Raw genomic sequence first — 14,303 nt, 5'->3', positions numbered from 1 at the left:
ACTTATTATTTGGTTGAATTTGAATTTTGACTGAATTTCGAATAGCATTTGATAAAATAATATACATTAGAGTCGATTATCAAAATGTTACTGACAATATAATAATAATAACCAAGTATCTAAGGTAATAAAAATGAGAATAAAATTATAACAAATATATACACATCGATGTCGATATAAATATCTAAGAGATATATTTTTTTTTTGTCAAGGATATCTAAGAGATATTGAAATATCTAAGATATTAAATATCTAAAAAAGATAAATTATTAATCAAAATTTATGTATACATAGACTGTGGGTATAGATATAGATATCATATCTAAATCGAATACGAATATTTAGATATTATAGTAATTACATTAAATATTTGTAGATTATAAGTCGATATAGATATCATATCTAAATCGAATACGAATATTTAAATATTATAATAAATACATTAAATATTTTTGTGTTATAAATATATGTGAAGTCTTTGTTGAGAACATAGTGAAAATTGAAAGTACTCAGAGTCTTGTAAGAATGTCAACCAAACAAGTCAATAATGTATCTCCTGTCAACCAAAATACATCTCAAACCAGTGAAACTAGTGTAAGAACACCTATCAAATTCGCTCCTCACAAGTTTTTTTGTAACCCTTCTGAAACTTATCAAAGTCCTCCGAGAACACCTATCAATTTTGCTCCTCACCAATTTTTTGGTATCTCTGACCCTTCCCAGGATAATCAAACTCTTCAAAGAACACCGATCAAATTTGCTCCTCACCAATTTTTTGCTATCACTAACCCTCTGATTCCAGACTGTCCAGAAAATCCCATCCCCGACATGTTCGAGGGCATGGATGAGTTTAACACTTTAAGACGGCGGTTGATGTACAATCACAGGTACCGAGAAGATGAACCCTACCGCATAAGACCGGAGTTTCGACCTCGTTCCAAGTACAATGGAGCTCTGGTAACAGCCGTCTTCAGTGCCATCGAGTTTCTGAAAGGGGAGAAGATGATCCCCACCAAAGAAAACATACACAACTTCCTTCGACACAGTGATATTCCAAATCATCACGTGATCAATGTCGACGAAGCTCTGGATCATGCCATCGAGCATAACGACGTACTCATGCAGGAGCTAGGGGAACAACGTCTCTATATAGGGAGGTATTCGTACCTGTGGCAATGTGTGAATCCTCTAGGAGGCCAAACTAATCAGTACTCCGATGCTACCTGGGAAGCGGTCAAGAAGTTTCTAAGTTCACTTGATGGCCCTGGAAAACTGCTTCTTTCTCGAAGCAGGTGATTTTTGCACACTATCTCTTGGCTTGTTAATTTTTGGTTTCATTTGTTATTGATTAACATATTCATAAATTTGAAATTCAGGTACGAAGCAGCTCTAGTATTGAAGAAATCATGTTTGCCTCGCCTTTCTCTGGGGAGGGTAATACAAATTTTCAACATGGTGGTTGCCAAGGGATGGATTAAGATATATGGGGACGGACTCTATTCCATCGGTGCCACCCTCCCAAGAAGTTAAAGTGATCCAAGAGAGTTTGTTGTTTTCTTTTATGCCCAAAATTTTATTGTCTGACTGACAGAAAGCATTTCGAAATGTTATCTGATCTATAAATATCAAGTTTGTTTTTTTTTTTTTTTATTTTGTTATAGAAAGGATAATCTTCCTTGTCATGCTTACGTGTTTTAGGATTTGCAAAAATGTTGATTTATTGTATATTGAATTTATAATATAAATGTTGATTAAAACAAATTCTAGAAATTATGTGTTTTTTTTGATTAACAAATATACTTAAACCTTAACTAAGGTGCTCAAAATTATAATATCTAGGTAAGGTGTTTTATATGCACTGATAATGTAATATTCAATATGATAATGTAATATTTAATATTCCAAATGAAACATGTTATTCTTCTAACTTTTGATCTCATAAAACAAAAATTATTGGTTTAGTGAACTCATTGTGCTATAATTCAAAATTAAATTATTATTACACAACTTATAGTAAAAGTGTATTAAGAATTAACAACTATTTCTCACACCTATTTTTAAATCAAAAGACTTTCCCTCCTGATTCGTCCTTCGGTTATGATTTGAAATAATCATTTAATTTTAGAAATAAATTTATTGAATATATTTATATATCAAAACCAAATATATCATATGGTAGATAAAATTTTAAATTAAAATAATGAATGTCTTACAATATACAATTTTAAAGATGTCTCCTCTACATACTAGCTTGTAATGTAATGTAGTTTTCCGGAATGAAATATATATGTTTACCACCCTAACATTGGATATTTTTATGAAGCAAGTTATTAATTTAGTGAACTCTGAGTAAATTTTAGCTACCAGTCTACAAATACTTATAATAAAAATGAAAGAATTTACCTATTATTAATTCTGGCAAAGACTTTCTGTCATGCTTCTCAATAACCATTTAATTTTAGATATATATTGTATATGGAGACCAAACTATCATTATTTAAATATAATAATGTAAGTTATATTATTTTATTAATCTTATTTTACAATGATAATTATTTTATTGAATTTTTTTAAGCTACAAATAGTATGTGTTTGCACAAAACATGTTATTCTGTTTTGTTTGGTGAAGTTTCATTATTTTCAATATATTGAATATAAAATTTTAACTCATTCATGAACATTTTCTTATTTCATAAATTAATATGTTTATAAATTTTATATTGAACATGATACAAGGGTCATTTGATTTAAATCTCCCGTAAAAGAATGTTCACCAAACATGTCCCCAATCAAACTTGTGAGAGAACACCTTCTCATCATTTTTTTTATATTTTTTATCAAACCCTGCCGATCAAAGTCCTCAGAGAACACCAATCAAATTTGCTCCTCGCCAATTTTTTTAGTATCACTAAGCCTATCCAAGACAATCCAACTCCTTAAAGAACACCTATTGAATTTGCACCTCACCATTTTTTTGGTATCACTGACCACGCCTCTCAAGAAACTTCCTACCCTGACATGTTAGAGGGCATCGATGAGTTTAACACTTTAAGACAGCAGTTGATGAACAATCACAGGTACCGAGAAGATGAACCCTACCGCATAAGACCAGAGTTTCGACCTCATTCCATGTACAATGGAGCTCTGGTTAGAGCCGTCTTCAGTGCCATGGGGTTTCTGAAGGGGGAGAAGATGATCCCCACCAAAGAAAATATACAGAACTTCCTTCGACACAGTGATATTCAAAATCATCGTGTGATCAATGTCGAGGAAGCTCTGGATCATGCCAACAAGCATAACGACGTACTCACGCAGGAACTAGGGGAACAAAATCTCTATATCAAGAGGTATTCGTAGCTGTGGCAATGTGTGAATCCTGGAGGAGGCCAAACTGACCAGTACTCTGATGCTACTTGGGATGCAGTCGAGAAGGTTCTAAGTTCGGTTATGGCCGTGTAAAAGTTCTTCTTGCTAAAAGTTGGTGATCCAAGAGAGTTTGTTGTTTTCTTTTAAGCCAAAATTTTATTGTTTGAGTGACATAAAGCATTTGATCTAGATGTTATTTGATCTAAAAATATCAAGTTCTTTTTTTTTTTTTGTTATGGAAAGGATGATCGTCCTTGTCATGCTATTTGATCGTCCTTTTCTTTGGGGGATTTGCAATATCTAAGATATTAAATATTTAAAAAAAATAGATTATCAATTAAAATTTATAGATGCTTGACATATTGAAATATGTTATGTTATATAAGATTATAAGTTGATATAGATATCATATCATATCTTAATCGAATATTTAGAAATTATGGTAATTACGTTAAATATTTTTGTGTGATAAATATATGTGAAGTCTTTGTTGAGAACATAGCGAAAATTGAAAGTACTCAAAATCATATAAGAATGTCAACCAAGTCAATAATGTATCTCCGGTCAACCAAAATACATCTCAAACCAATCAAACTAGAACACCTATCAAATTGGCTCCTCACAATTTTTTTGTAACCCTTCTGAAACTTATCAAAATCCTCCGAGAACACCTATCAAATTTGCTCCTCACCAATTTTTTGGTGATCTAACCCTTCCCAAGACAATCAAACTCTTCAAAGAACACCTGTCCAATTTGCTCCTCACCATTATTTTGGTATCACTGACCCTCTGATGATTCCAGACTCTCCAGAAAATCCCATCCCTGACATGTTCGAGGGCATCAGTGGCGGTGCCACATGAGGACACTTGGGGGCACGTGCCTCTGCAACTTTTAAAAGAACAAATTTTCTTTTGTGGGTCCCACGTGTATTATTAACAAGTGTCCCCAGCTGAAACTATCTGATTATTATTTTTATGTGTTGATCTTCCCAAATACCCGATCCAAAAGTACTTCTCTCGTCTCTCGGTTCCACCTTCCACGGCTTCAAGACATGTTTTGTTAAAGAAATTTATGGTCCTGGCTCGGCCAATGGAGGGCATGGATGAGTTTAACACTTTAAGATGGTGGTTGATGTACAGGTACCGCGAAGATGAACCCTACCGCATAAGACCGGAGTTTCGACCTCGTTCCAAGTACAACGGAGCTCTGGTTAGAGCCGTCTTCAGTGCCATCGAGTTTCTGAAGGGGGAGAAGATGATTCCCACCAAAGAAAATATACAGAACTTCCTTCGACACAGTGATATTCCAAATCATCACGTGATCAATGTCGACGAAGCTCTGGATCATGCCATCGAGCATAACGACGTACTCATGCAGGAACTGGGGGAACAACGTCTCTATATCAAGAGGTATTCGTACCTCTGGCAATGTGTGAATCCTGAAGGAGGCCAAACTGATCAGTACTCTGATGCTACCTGGGACGCCGTAGAGAAGTTTCTAAGTTCCACTAATATATGGCCTTGTAAAAATGCTTCTTGCTGGAAGCAGGTGATTTTTGCACACCAACTCCTGTCTTGTTACTTTTTGGCATGATTTTTAAGATTCTTTTAAAAATATAGGTTCATAATATATTTTTTTTGTGAATAAAAGTCTGAAGTTTAAACTTTTATTAAAATAATATATAAAAAGACATTATGGTATTATGTAGGAACCTCAAAATGCGTGTATATAAATCACGAGGACGGAGGGGTTAATATATTCATAAATTTGAAATTCAGGTACGAAGCAGCTCTAGTACTGAAGAATTCATGTTTGCCTCGCCTTTCTCTGGGGACGGTAATACAAATTTTCAACATGGTGGTTGCCAACGGGTGGATTAAGATATATGGGGACGGACCCTATTCCATCAGTGTGACCCAAGAAGTGTTGAAGTGATTTAAGACAGTTTGTTGTTTTCTTTTATGCCAAAATTTTATTGTTTGAGTGACAGAAAGCATTTCCAAATGTTATCTGGTCTAAAAATATCAAGTTTGTTTTGTTTTTTTTTTTTTTTTTTTAAGAAAAGGAGATAATTCAATAAATAATGGCCATAATCAAGTTAGCCCGCAAGGGTTGGTTCAGCTGGTTAATGAGAGGACATGTATTCTCTTGGTCACAGGTTCGACTCCCGAAGGGAGCAAAATTTGTGATTATGCCTCCTGGATCAGAGCCTGTCGCGCTTAGGTGCGGTTTACCTTGGTTCACGTTTGCAGGCTATTGCGTGAGCTCTGTGCGGTTTACCTTGGTTCACGTAGTTTGCAGGCTATTGCGTGAGCTCGTGGGTTTACCCAGTGCGCACCCGAAGGGTAGCGGCTGCGGGTTCCTACGTTAAAAAAATAAAATAAAAAAAAAAGAATGATCAAGTTGAACAAACATAGAAAAAATTTGGTTCACGTAGTTTGCAGGCTATTGCGTGAGCTCGTGGGCTATTGCGTGAGCTCGTGGGTTTACCCAGTGCGCACCCGAAGGGTAGCGGCTGCGGGTTCCTACGTTAAAAAAATAAAATAAAAAAAAAAGAATGATCAAGTTGAACAAACATAGAAAAAATTTGGTTCACGTAGTTTCGTGAGCTCGTGGGTTTACCCAGTGCGCACCCGAAGGGTAGCGGCTGCGGGTTCCTACGTTAAAAAAATAAAATAAAATAAAAAGAATGATCAAGTTGAACAAACATAGAAAAAATTAACATGCCGAGCTCGTGGGTTTACCCATGCGTGTCTTCCTACCTAAGATGAGACAAATAAGCTATGTTAGTTTTTATATAGAGATCTTGAAAATATTTTATAAACTTATATGTTCATAATTTCTACATAAAACATGATATAGAGGTCATTTGATTTAAATCTCTCCCAGAAGATAAGAACGTCAGAAAGTAGTACTTATAGTATTATACAAAGAAACGGCCCAAGCCAACAAAGAATATTATAAATTATGATTAAATCAATCTCTCGCCGATCAACCAAGTAGTACTAATAATATTTTATAAATTATGATTAAATCAATCTCTCGCCGATCAACCAAGTAGTACTAATAATATTATAAAAAAAACGGTCCCACACCAACAAAAGATATAATAAATTATGATTAAAATTTAATATATGTCATTTTGCTTGATATTAGAAAAAAATTATGATTTGATAAATAAATATTCAAACTTGGTGTATAAATTATTCTTAGATGGGTTAGATTCAAGAACTAATTTTAAATTTTTAGAAGAAAAAAATATATCATATTTTATGACTTTTTTGATCGGGTTTATTTTAATTTTTTTTAAATTATTAAATATAAGAGCAGATACTTGTCTTGAAAACAGAAAATAATAATTAAAATGAAATGAAACTCACAAGTGGTCGCATTGGACTATTCTTATTCTTCATAAATAAGTAACTAGATGTATTCATAAAAATAAAACACAATTATATACTTTCTTGTTAAATTATTTTATTTTATTATTAAAAAATAAGAAAGTCAAATGAGAATTTTAGCCGAATTCTTTACTCATTTTCAGGGTTATTTAACGAACTAGAAATTTAGATTTCCTTTTTAGTACTAGAAAATTCTAAAACCATATTTCAAAGTAAATTTTAGCATTTTTAATGATATAATATTTATATTTTATTTTCAATCATTTAATACATGTAATATCCCGCTGGGACATAGGGCAAACTAGTTTTACTAAAACTAAAACCTGTGTAACGAACAAACCAAAAATGGCTTCAAGAACCGACGGTGTCCAGATCGTCAACATATGTCTCGATAAGAGGAGACCAATAAACATATATATAATCCTGAAATATAAATTAAGAAAAGATTAATAGTTTTAAATCACCAGAGATAAGATTACTTCTTTACTCATCTTTTCCCTCCTGCACCGTTTGATAAGTTAAGCTGCTTAAAAAGTCGTTGATAAAGATATGAACCATATTTGTCTCGCTTGATAATCTAGAAAATTGCTTTAGTGGTAAGTGGGGTTTACTTGTGTTATCTTCTATAAAAAGAAAAAATATTTATATGTCAATTTCTTTTTTTCCCTGTCATGCACTTGCAGAGAAAGTTTATACACTTTTGCATTACTAGGTCGCGGAAAATGTACGAGAAAAGATCCAGAGATAAGCACAAAGTATGCATAGATTGTGGATTTGAGTCCATGACTCGCGAACGAAAGTCCTGTGGACGGTTTCTTTTTACTTGGGACTCGCTTCTTTTCTCATTTCTTCGAATATTGAGTATGAAAATTTTCGTTTTGGGATAAAAAGAGAGGGTGTGTTTTTCTTTTATTTCCCTTGTTTTGGATAAAAATTGCGTATTTATAATTTCTTTATGTGGTTAAGGTAACGAGTAGCGCCGATCGAGAATATGACAATCAATCAATTATTATGATCGGCGCTTATACCCTAATTTTATATTCTTATATCCTCACTTCTCATACTCTAATTTCTATTTAATTAGTAATTGAATGCATCAAAGTTTTTCTTAATTAAACCAGAATTAGGTTATAAAAAAGTGAGGATATACTTTTCACTTATCCCACGCGTTTGAGAAAGAATCACGCAATACTACTCGTATATTTAATGTATTCAAAACAAATTTAGAACGCAAAATCACAATGTCAATTTTTGTTTATGGTATGATTGGAGAATTAATTAAATGCGCCTTGTTTTTTGTCATGCGCAAAGATCAAGAATAGCAAATGTATTTCATGTTTAATCCAGAAAAAGTTAATATGCGTAGAACTATAATTAATTCAATTAATATTTGTCAAAAAACATTCACTCCCTCAATAGGGTTGAAGAATATAAAATGATCATAGTAAATTTTTTATGTACCGTATAAAATTTTGAATAACTAATAATTTATTATGATACTTTCATGAAATATTAAGGTCTTTGACAGACACTTAACTAATATTGTATCAGAAAACTGAGTTTCGAGTAATTTCAAGTACGAGTAGTTCATCCGATCTTTGATTCAAATAAATAAAATATTGAAAATTGATCGGGATATTAAATCCAGAAAAGAGACCAACCACGTAGTGACCCACTCTTCTGTCCAAATAAATGGATCGAGGGATAATAAGTGGGAAAATATATTTTTATTTGATAAATAACTTTTCTAATCATCAGGGTTTCGAATCGAGCAATTTGGACTTGAACTTGTTCGTCTCGGCTTGGCTCGCCTTGAACTCATATACGAAACAAGCTCTAATATGGGATTGTACTTGATTAGTTAAATGATTTGTGTCCGGTTCGACTCGGCTCGACACGAAATTGAACTCAAACTTGCTTAATTATAATAAAGTTTTAGAATGTTATCATACATATATATATATATATGAATTATGATTTTTAATTTTTTTATTAATTTTGTGGTTGGACTCCTGAGTTTACTCAGCTTGGCTTGATTTGCTCGCATGTAGACTTTAGTGGTAGGATTAATAGATGAGTCGGGTTCGACTTTTAGCTCATTTAGTTAAATGATCCGACAGACTTAACTCATTTAAATGTATGATTAAATTCATATGACTGATAGTTGGCTTGACTCAATTTGAATTTTAAAGTAAATGTAACAAACTGTATAAGAATCGAGGATTAAAATGTTTCCTATGCAAGTATAAAAAACCTAAATCGTAAGTATCGGTCGTTGACCTAATACCAATCAGCATTCGTCATTATTAGATTGAATATATTGATCACTACTTTTTGACTATCAGAATTAGAAAAATCCTATTTTCATGATTTAGGCTGCTCTCATTTCGCTCGCCGCTACTACGGGGCAAAAGCCCGTTTCTTGTAGTGCCAATTCATATAATATACTATTAGTACCATTATTGGCCAGTAGTCGTGACGATTACACGATGAAAGTCCCTAAAAATATATACACATATGACATATATGGGATGTGTTATATAAATATGAAATAAGCATACGTCACGCTAAATCTAGCACCAATTAGATCCATTGATGTATTAAAAATATAAGTTCCTAGGGTCTTGCAAGAAACAATTGATAGAGAAGTGGGGCAGCGTTTTCTTGTGATAATTGAGTTGATTTTGTGTATAAATTATTGTCTCTATCTTTTTGGACTTGCATTGCCAAAAGAATAAAATAACTTTTCAAAGGGATGCCACATGATAATATATTCAAAATATGTGTTAGTATTTTGGTAGTACAAGTTTCTAGTAGTAGTAATTGAATTGCATGTTTATGGATATGGTTAGTTAAGGGCAGTTCTAGATTTAGGATGATCCATCCCTATCATTACTGACACCATACTTGCAACAACATACAAACACAGCAATAAACACATTTCACAAGATCTTGCAGAGACAGAGTATCTCTCTCTGTGTTTTATGTGCTGCTGATCTCTCTCTCTGTGTTTCATGTGTTGCTGATCTCTCTCTCTCTCTCTCTCTCTCTCCCCCCCTCCCTCCCTCTCTCTCCATATTTCTCTCCCCCCCCCATCTCTCTCTGTGTGTTTTATGTGTTGCTGACCTCTCTTCTCTCTCCCCCTCCCTCTCTCCCTATCCCTCTCTCCCCCATCTCTCTCTGTGTGTTTTATGTCTTTCTGATCATTCATGAATCTTGATTAATATATATTGTTGGGTCAACCATATTTTTGTCTGTCATCAAGATTGATGAAAACGGAAGAGGTGACCACAGATGAATGGAGCTGGGAGGAGAACAAGCTGTTTGAGCTAGCAGTGGCTGTCACTGACGATTCGAAGCCGAATCGATGGGAGACTGTGGCAGCCATGGTTGGTGGCAACAAGAGTGTTGCTGATGTTTACAGTCATTATGTTTTACTATTGAAAGATTTGGAGTTGATTGAGTCAGGAAAATTGGATCATAAATTTACTGACTGTGGCACAAGTTACATTTCTGAACAAGAACAAGATCACAAGTACTTGCCTCTGTCTTTAATGCAGAATCTCCAATTGTTTTGAAACAATCTGTCCTTGTGTAGTTGTGTTCTTTCTGATTTTTTATCAAGGCCACAAATTTAGCTGTGTGCAAATTAGTGTTAGGCTTTGATGGAGTACTTATTTTTGTAAAAACAGATTGAATTTATATTATATGTGTTTCTGTTGGTGAGTGCTTCTTATTATAGTCTTAGTAGGTGCCAAGTTAGTTTCAGAATAACCTTGTATACTATTTGTCAATGTCAGAAATATTATATTTTCGGTTGTTTCTTTTAATCGAGCTGATGCAAGATGAGCTTGCATCAAAAGGACATGTTTTGGCAATTACTCGTTTAGGGTTTCAGTCTGGAAAGACAACATGTTTTTATAGTTACTTACATCGTGACAAGAGGTCGAGGGTTCCAATCTCAGTGAAGGCAAGATGCGCCCGACTATTCTAGATAATATATTACTGGAATTAAGGTTCCAAACTCAATGTCTGACCTATCTTGCAAAATGCATAAACTTTGCACAACACCTGGTATCAAATCGGGATCTTAGGCCGCCTTAAAAGCATTGTCATTAGGTAAATCTCTTTCTGGCGGAAACTCAAAAAAGTTTGTCCTGGCTCAATATAAGATTTACTTGGTTCTATTTGACACAGCAACAAGAATAGCTACAACAGAAAACGTACCATGCCAGCCTAGGTGACCGTGAAAAACCTTCGGTGACAACTAGGTAGAGGAGGAAGATAACTAGAGCCTCTGGGGACCTTCAGTGACAGCTGCAAAAAGATTTTTCAGCACCTTGCAAAAAGACGGTCTTTTCTTCTACTACACCTATAACATTCTCAAACAGCTAGGACATTGCAATTGCATATTCACTTGCCCAATAAAGTGATCTCGTTCTTTTCAACTATATTTACCGGGAAGCACCACCAGTTCATCGAATATAATTACACTCGTCTGATCAAGCGAGGCGGGGGGGGGGGGGGACCCTAAAGCATATCACTCTAGCATAAAATGCAAGAAAGGACGACAAAAGGTCCATCATGGACTGCTACAAAAATTTGGTTTAAACTAAAGGCACAAATGTATGAAATCTAACTATAGTAGAGACCCAACTAGACTTTCAAACAATCATAAATCATTCACTCAATTTATGACCACCACTAGAAAAGCACCAGAAAATAGTATCACTACTTCCCTACAAGTATCAGCTTGAATATATCCAAGTAATGACTGAATATTGATTTTAAATTCATGGTATTGGGAAGAGAATGGGCCATAAATCATTTCCAAAGTCAATCAATTTAGCATATAATGCAAGAAAAAAGACGAAAACATCTCACATTCTTGGTTGTACCAACAAAGGCTACAGTACAAGGATTCGATTTTCATATAAATAAGCAAAGGATTACATCTCATCATTTTGAATCCCATACGCCCTTTCCTTTGGCTTCCCTTCCTATTCATGGAAATTTTGGATCAACTCCTTCACTTGGAGCTAACTTTTTTCGCTCCACAGGTATGGGTGTCATTCAGTTTCCTTACCACAAATTGCTTCGAGGTAGCCAATTTTGATGCACAAATTTCCCAAGGACATCCCTCACCCTTACACTTGGCACTAAATTGTTTGCTATTGTTTTCAGTTTTAATGCATGAGAAACCTCGTGCTACAGAATACTTGCGTAAAGCATCACGAAAGTCATTGACACTACTAAATTGTTGCTCGACCCCCGTAAGGCTATTCTCCCAGAATTTGGCAAGTCTGAACCGCTCGCTCTCCTTGGAATTTTTCAGCATCTCCGACTCTGAATAAACAGCTAACTCATTCAGAGGTTCACATCCTGGACGAGACAATACATCACTATGGAGAACTGGACCAACACCATTCACCCGTTCAGGAAGAGACAGTACATCACTACGGGGAACTTGATCAGCACCATTCACCCGTTCAGGACGAGACAGTACATCACTACGGGGAACTTGATCAGCACCATTCACCCGCTCAGGACGAGACAGTACATCACTAGGGGGAACTTGATCCACTCCACTGACCCTTTCAGGACAAGGCAGTACTATACTACGAGAAACTTGATCAACACCAATGACCCTCTCAGGACGAGGCAGTACATCACTACGGGGAACTTGATCAGCTCCACTGACCCGTTCAGGATGAGACAGTACAATACTATGGGGAACTTGATCAACACCAATGACCCGTTCAGGACAAGACAGAACATCACTACGGGGAATGACAGTCTCCACAGTTGTACCCTTGGATCTACAACAATAAAACATATTTACACATATATTCAGTAGTGTTCTCTGAAGGAAACATAAAAAATCAACTAACTTTTGTTAAAACATTTAACTACATGGCATGTTATAGTCCTTGAGGATCCAAAAATTTTTTTTTTTAAGAGAACACATAAATGAAAAGGGTGTAAATACCTTATGCCGGGAATAGTTAACACATCACTAGGGCCATTATTTGAATTGGTGAATACATAAACATCCACCGTTGTAGAATCCTCATAGAATTCAAGCATGTTCCGTATGTCTTTGTCACTTGCAATTGTCACAAGGTTATTACTTGTATTAGGCAGCAAATACTTGAGAGCAATAGAACCAGGATCAAATTTCCACATATCTGCCATCTCGGACTTCAATTCGTCAAAACGAGTGTTTTCATTAACACCGATTGCATAAGCATCCCCACCCATGTATGCCAATGAACCATCCTCGGACATCATAAGCTTAGCACCAGACCGACACACAAGTATATGCTTTCTTTTCGGCATTATATCAAATTTAACAAATCCTTGACAACAACAAAAGTCTAATGTCCCTTAATTCCTTTCAAAAAATCTAAAATACTTAAATTTCATCAAATATGCAGCCAGATTGAAACTTCAATATACAAATTTAACAAGTCAACATGATAAATATAGGCAGATACACTTTCCGCATAGCATCACTATCATTATAAAACCCAAAATTGAAATTTTATACAATTATATTCCATTATAGTGGTTTTGCTAATTAAACTCAGATAAAGCTCAAATTTTTACAACATTGGATTTCTTGAATTACTGAGAGCATATCACATTCTTGAATATAGCATCATTAACCCCATTAAACTCAAATTTTGATTTTGCTAATCAAACTCATATAAAGGTCAAATTTTTACCACATGGGTTTTCTTAAGTTACTTCTAACATAATGAATTCCTCAATACACTTCCGATAGAATCATTATCCCCATAAAACTCAAATTTCCGATTATTTTTTTTAATATTTTTTTTTTTTTTGGTTTTGCTAATCAAACTCACATAAAGCTCAGATTTTTACCATATACTCACTGAAAACACCTCAAAATCTAATCAAATGTCCACTTTTGTAATGAATTCAAGACCCAATTGAGATTCTTGAGAGCTAAAACTTAGATGAATAGAACTCACATAAAGCACAGAATTTTACCACATGGGTAGTCTTGAATCACTAAAAACACAACAAAATCATATCAAATGCCCACTTTTGTAATGAAGTCAAGACCCAATTGAGATTCTTGAGAGCTCAGACTTGGATAAATAAAAATCACATAAAGCTCAAAATTTTACCACATGAGTAGTCGCGAATCACTAAAAACACATCAAATTATATCAAATGCCCACTTTTGTAATGAATTCAAGACGCAATTCAGATTCTTGAAAGCTCAAACAAAGATAAATCAAAGAGAAGAAAGAACAGATGAAACTAAAAAAAATTAAGTGAAGATACAAAAGATACGAGCTTTTTACAAACCTGAAGGTGAAGTCAAAAGACTGAAATCACAGCCAAGAGAAACATGAATCAAACTGTGAATTTTTGTTTTATAATTGGAATTTGATTCGATGGGCTGCTTGCCCCAACCCTTTTCAGTATGATTTTATTTTTTTCCCCAAGAGCCAAGAGGGGTAAACCGAATAAAGCATACGTGGCGCTGTTTCAGGTTAATC

At 34.5% G+C, this 14,303-nt stretch overlaps 1 protein-coding gene and 1 long non-coding RNA gene across 3 annotated transcripts; one reads left to right on the top strand and one right to left on the bottom strand.

Moving 5' to 3' along the window:
• Window positions 1-4,329: 4,329 nt before the first annotated feature.
• Window positions 4,330-5,415, top strand: LOC108213574 (uncharacterized). The gene is made up of 2 exons (XR_010290187.1): window positions 4,330-4,915; window positions 5,146-5,415. It is a non-coding gene; the product is annotated as an uncharacterized LOC108213574 (long non-coding RNA).
• Window positions 5,416-11,595: 6,180 nt separating this feature from the next.
• On the bottom strand, window positions 11,596-14,303 carry LOC108215388 (uncharacterized). Of its 2 annotated transcripts, none has more exons than XM_017387888.2 (3): window positions 14,110-14,303; window positions 12,758-13,127; window positions 11,596-12,587 (listed from the first exon to the last, which is right to left on the bottom strand). In XM_017387888.2, the coding sequence occupies exons 2-3, from the start codon at window positions 13,105-13,107 to the stop codon at window positions 11,798-11,800; spliced, it is 1,140 nt and encodes a 379-aa protein (XP_017243377.2). In that variant the 5' UTR covers window positions 13,108-13,127; window positions 14,110-14,303; the 3' UTR covers window positions 11,596-11,797. The 2 variants fall into 2 exon arrangements, with proteins under 2 accessions (XP_017243377.2, XP_017243379.2); XM_017387890.2 differs by having other exon boundaries at window positions 12,758-13,145; window positions 14,110-14,271.

Source organism: Daucus carota, chromosome 3 (genome assembly GCF_001625215.2).
Source record: "Daucus carota subsp. sativus chromosome 3, DH1 v3.0, whole genome shotgun sequence".
NCBI classification, from domain to species: Eukaryota; Viridiplantae; Streptophyta; class Magnoliopsida; order Apiales; family Apiaceae; genus Daucus; species Daucus carota.
The sequence above is the reverse complement of the archived record's forward strand: the minus strand, read 5'-3'. Positions and strand labels throughout refer to the sequence as shown.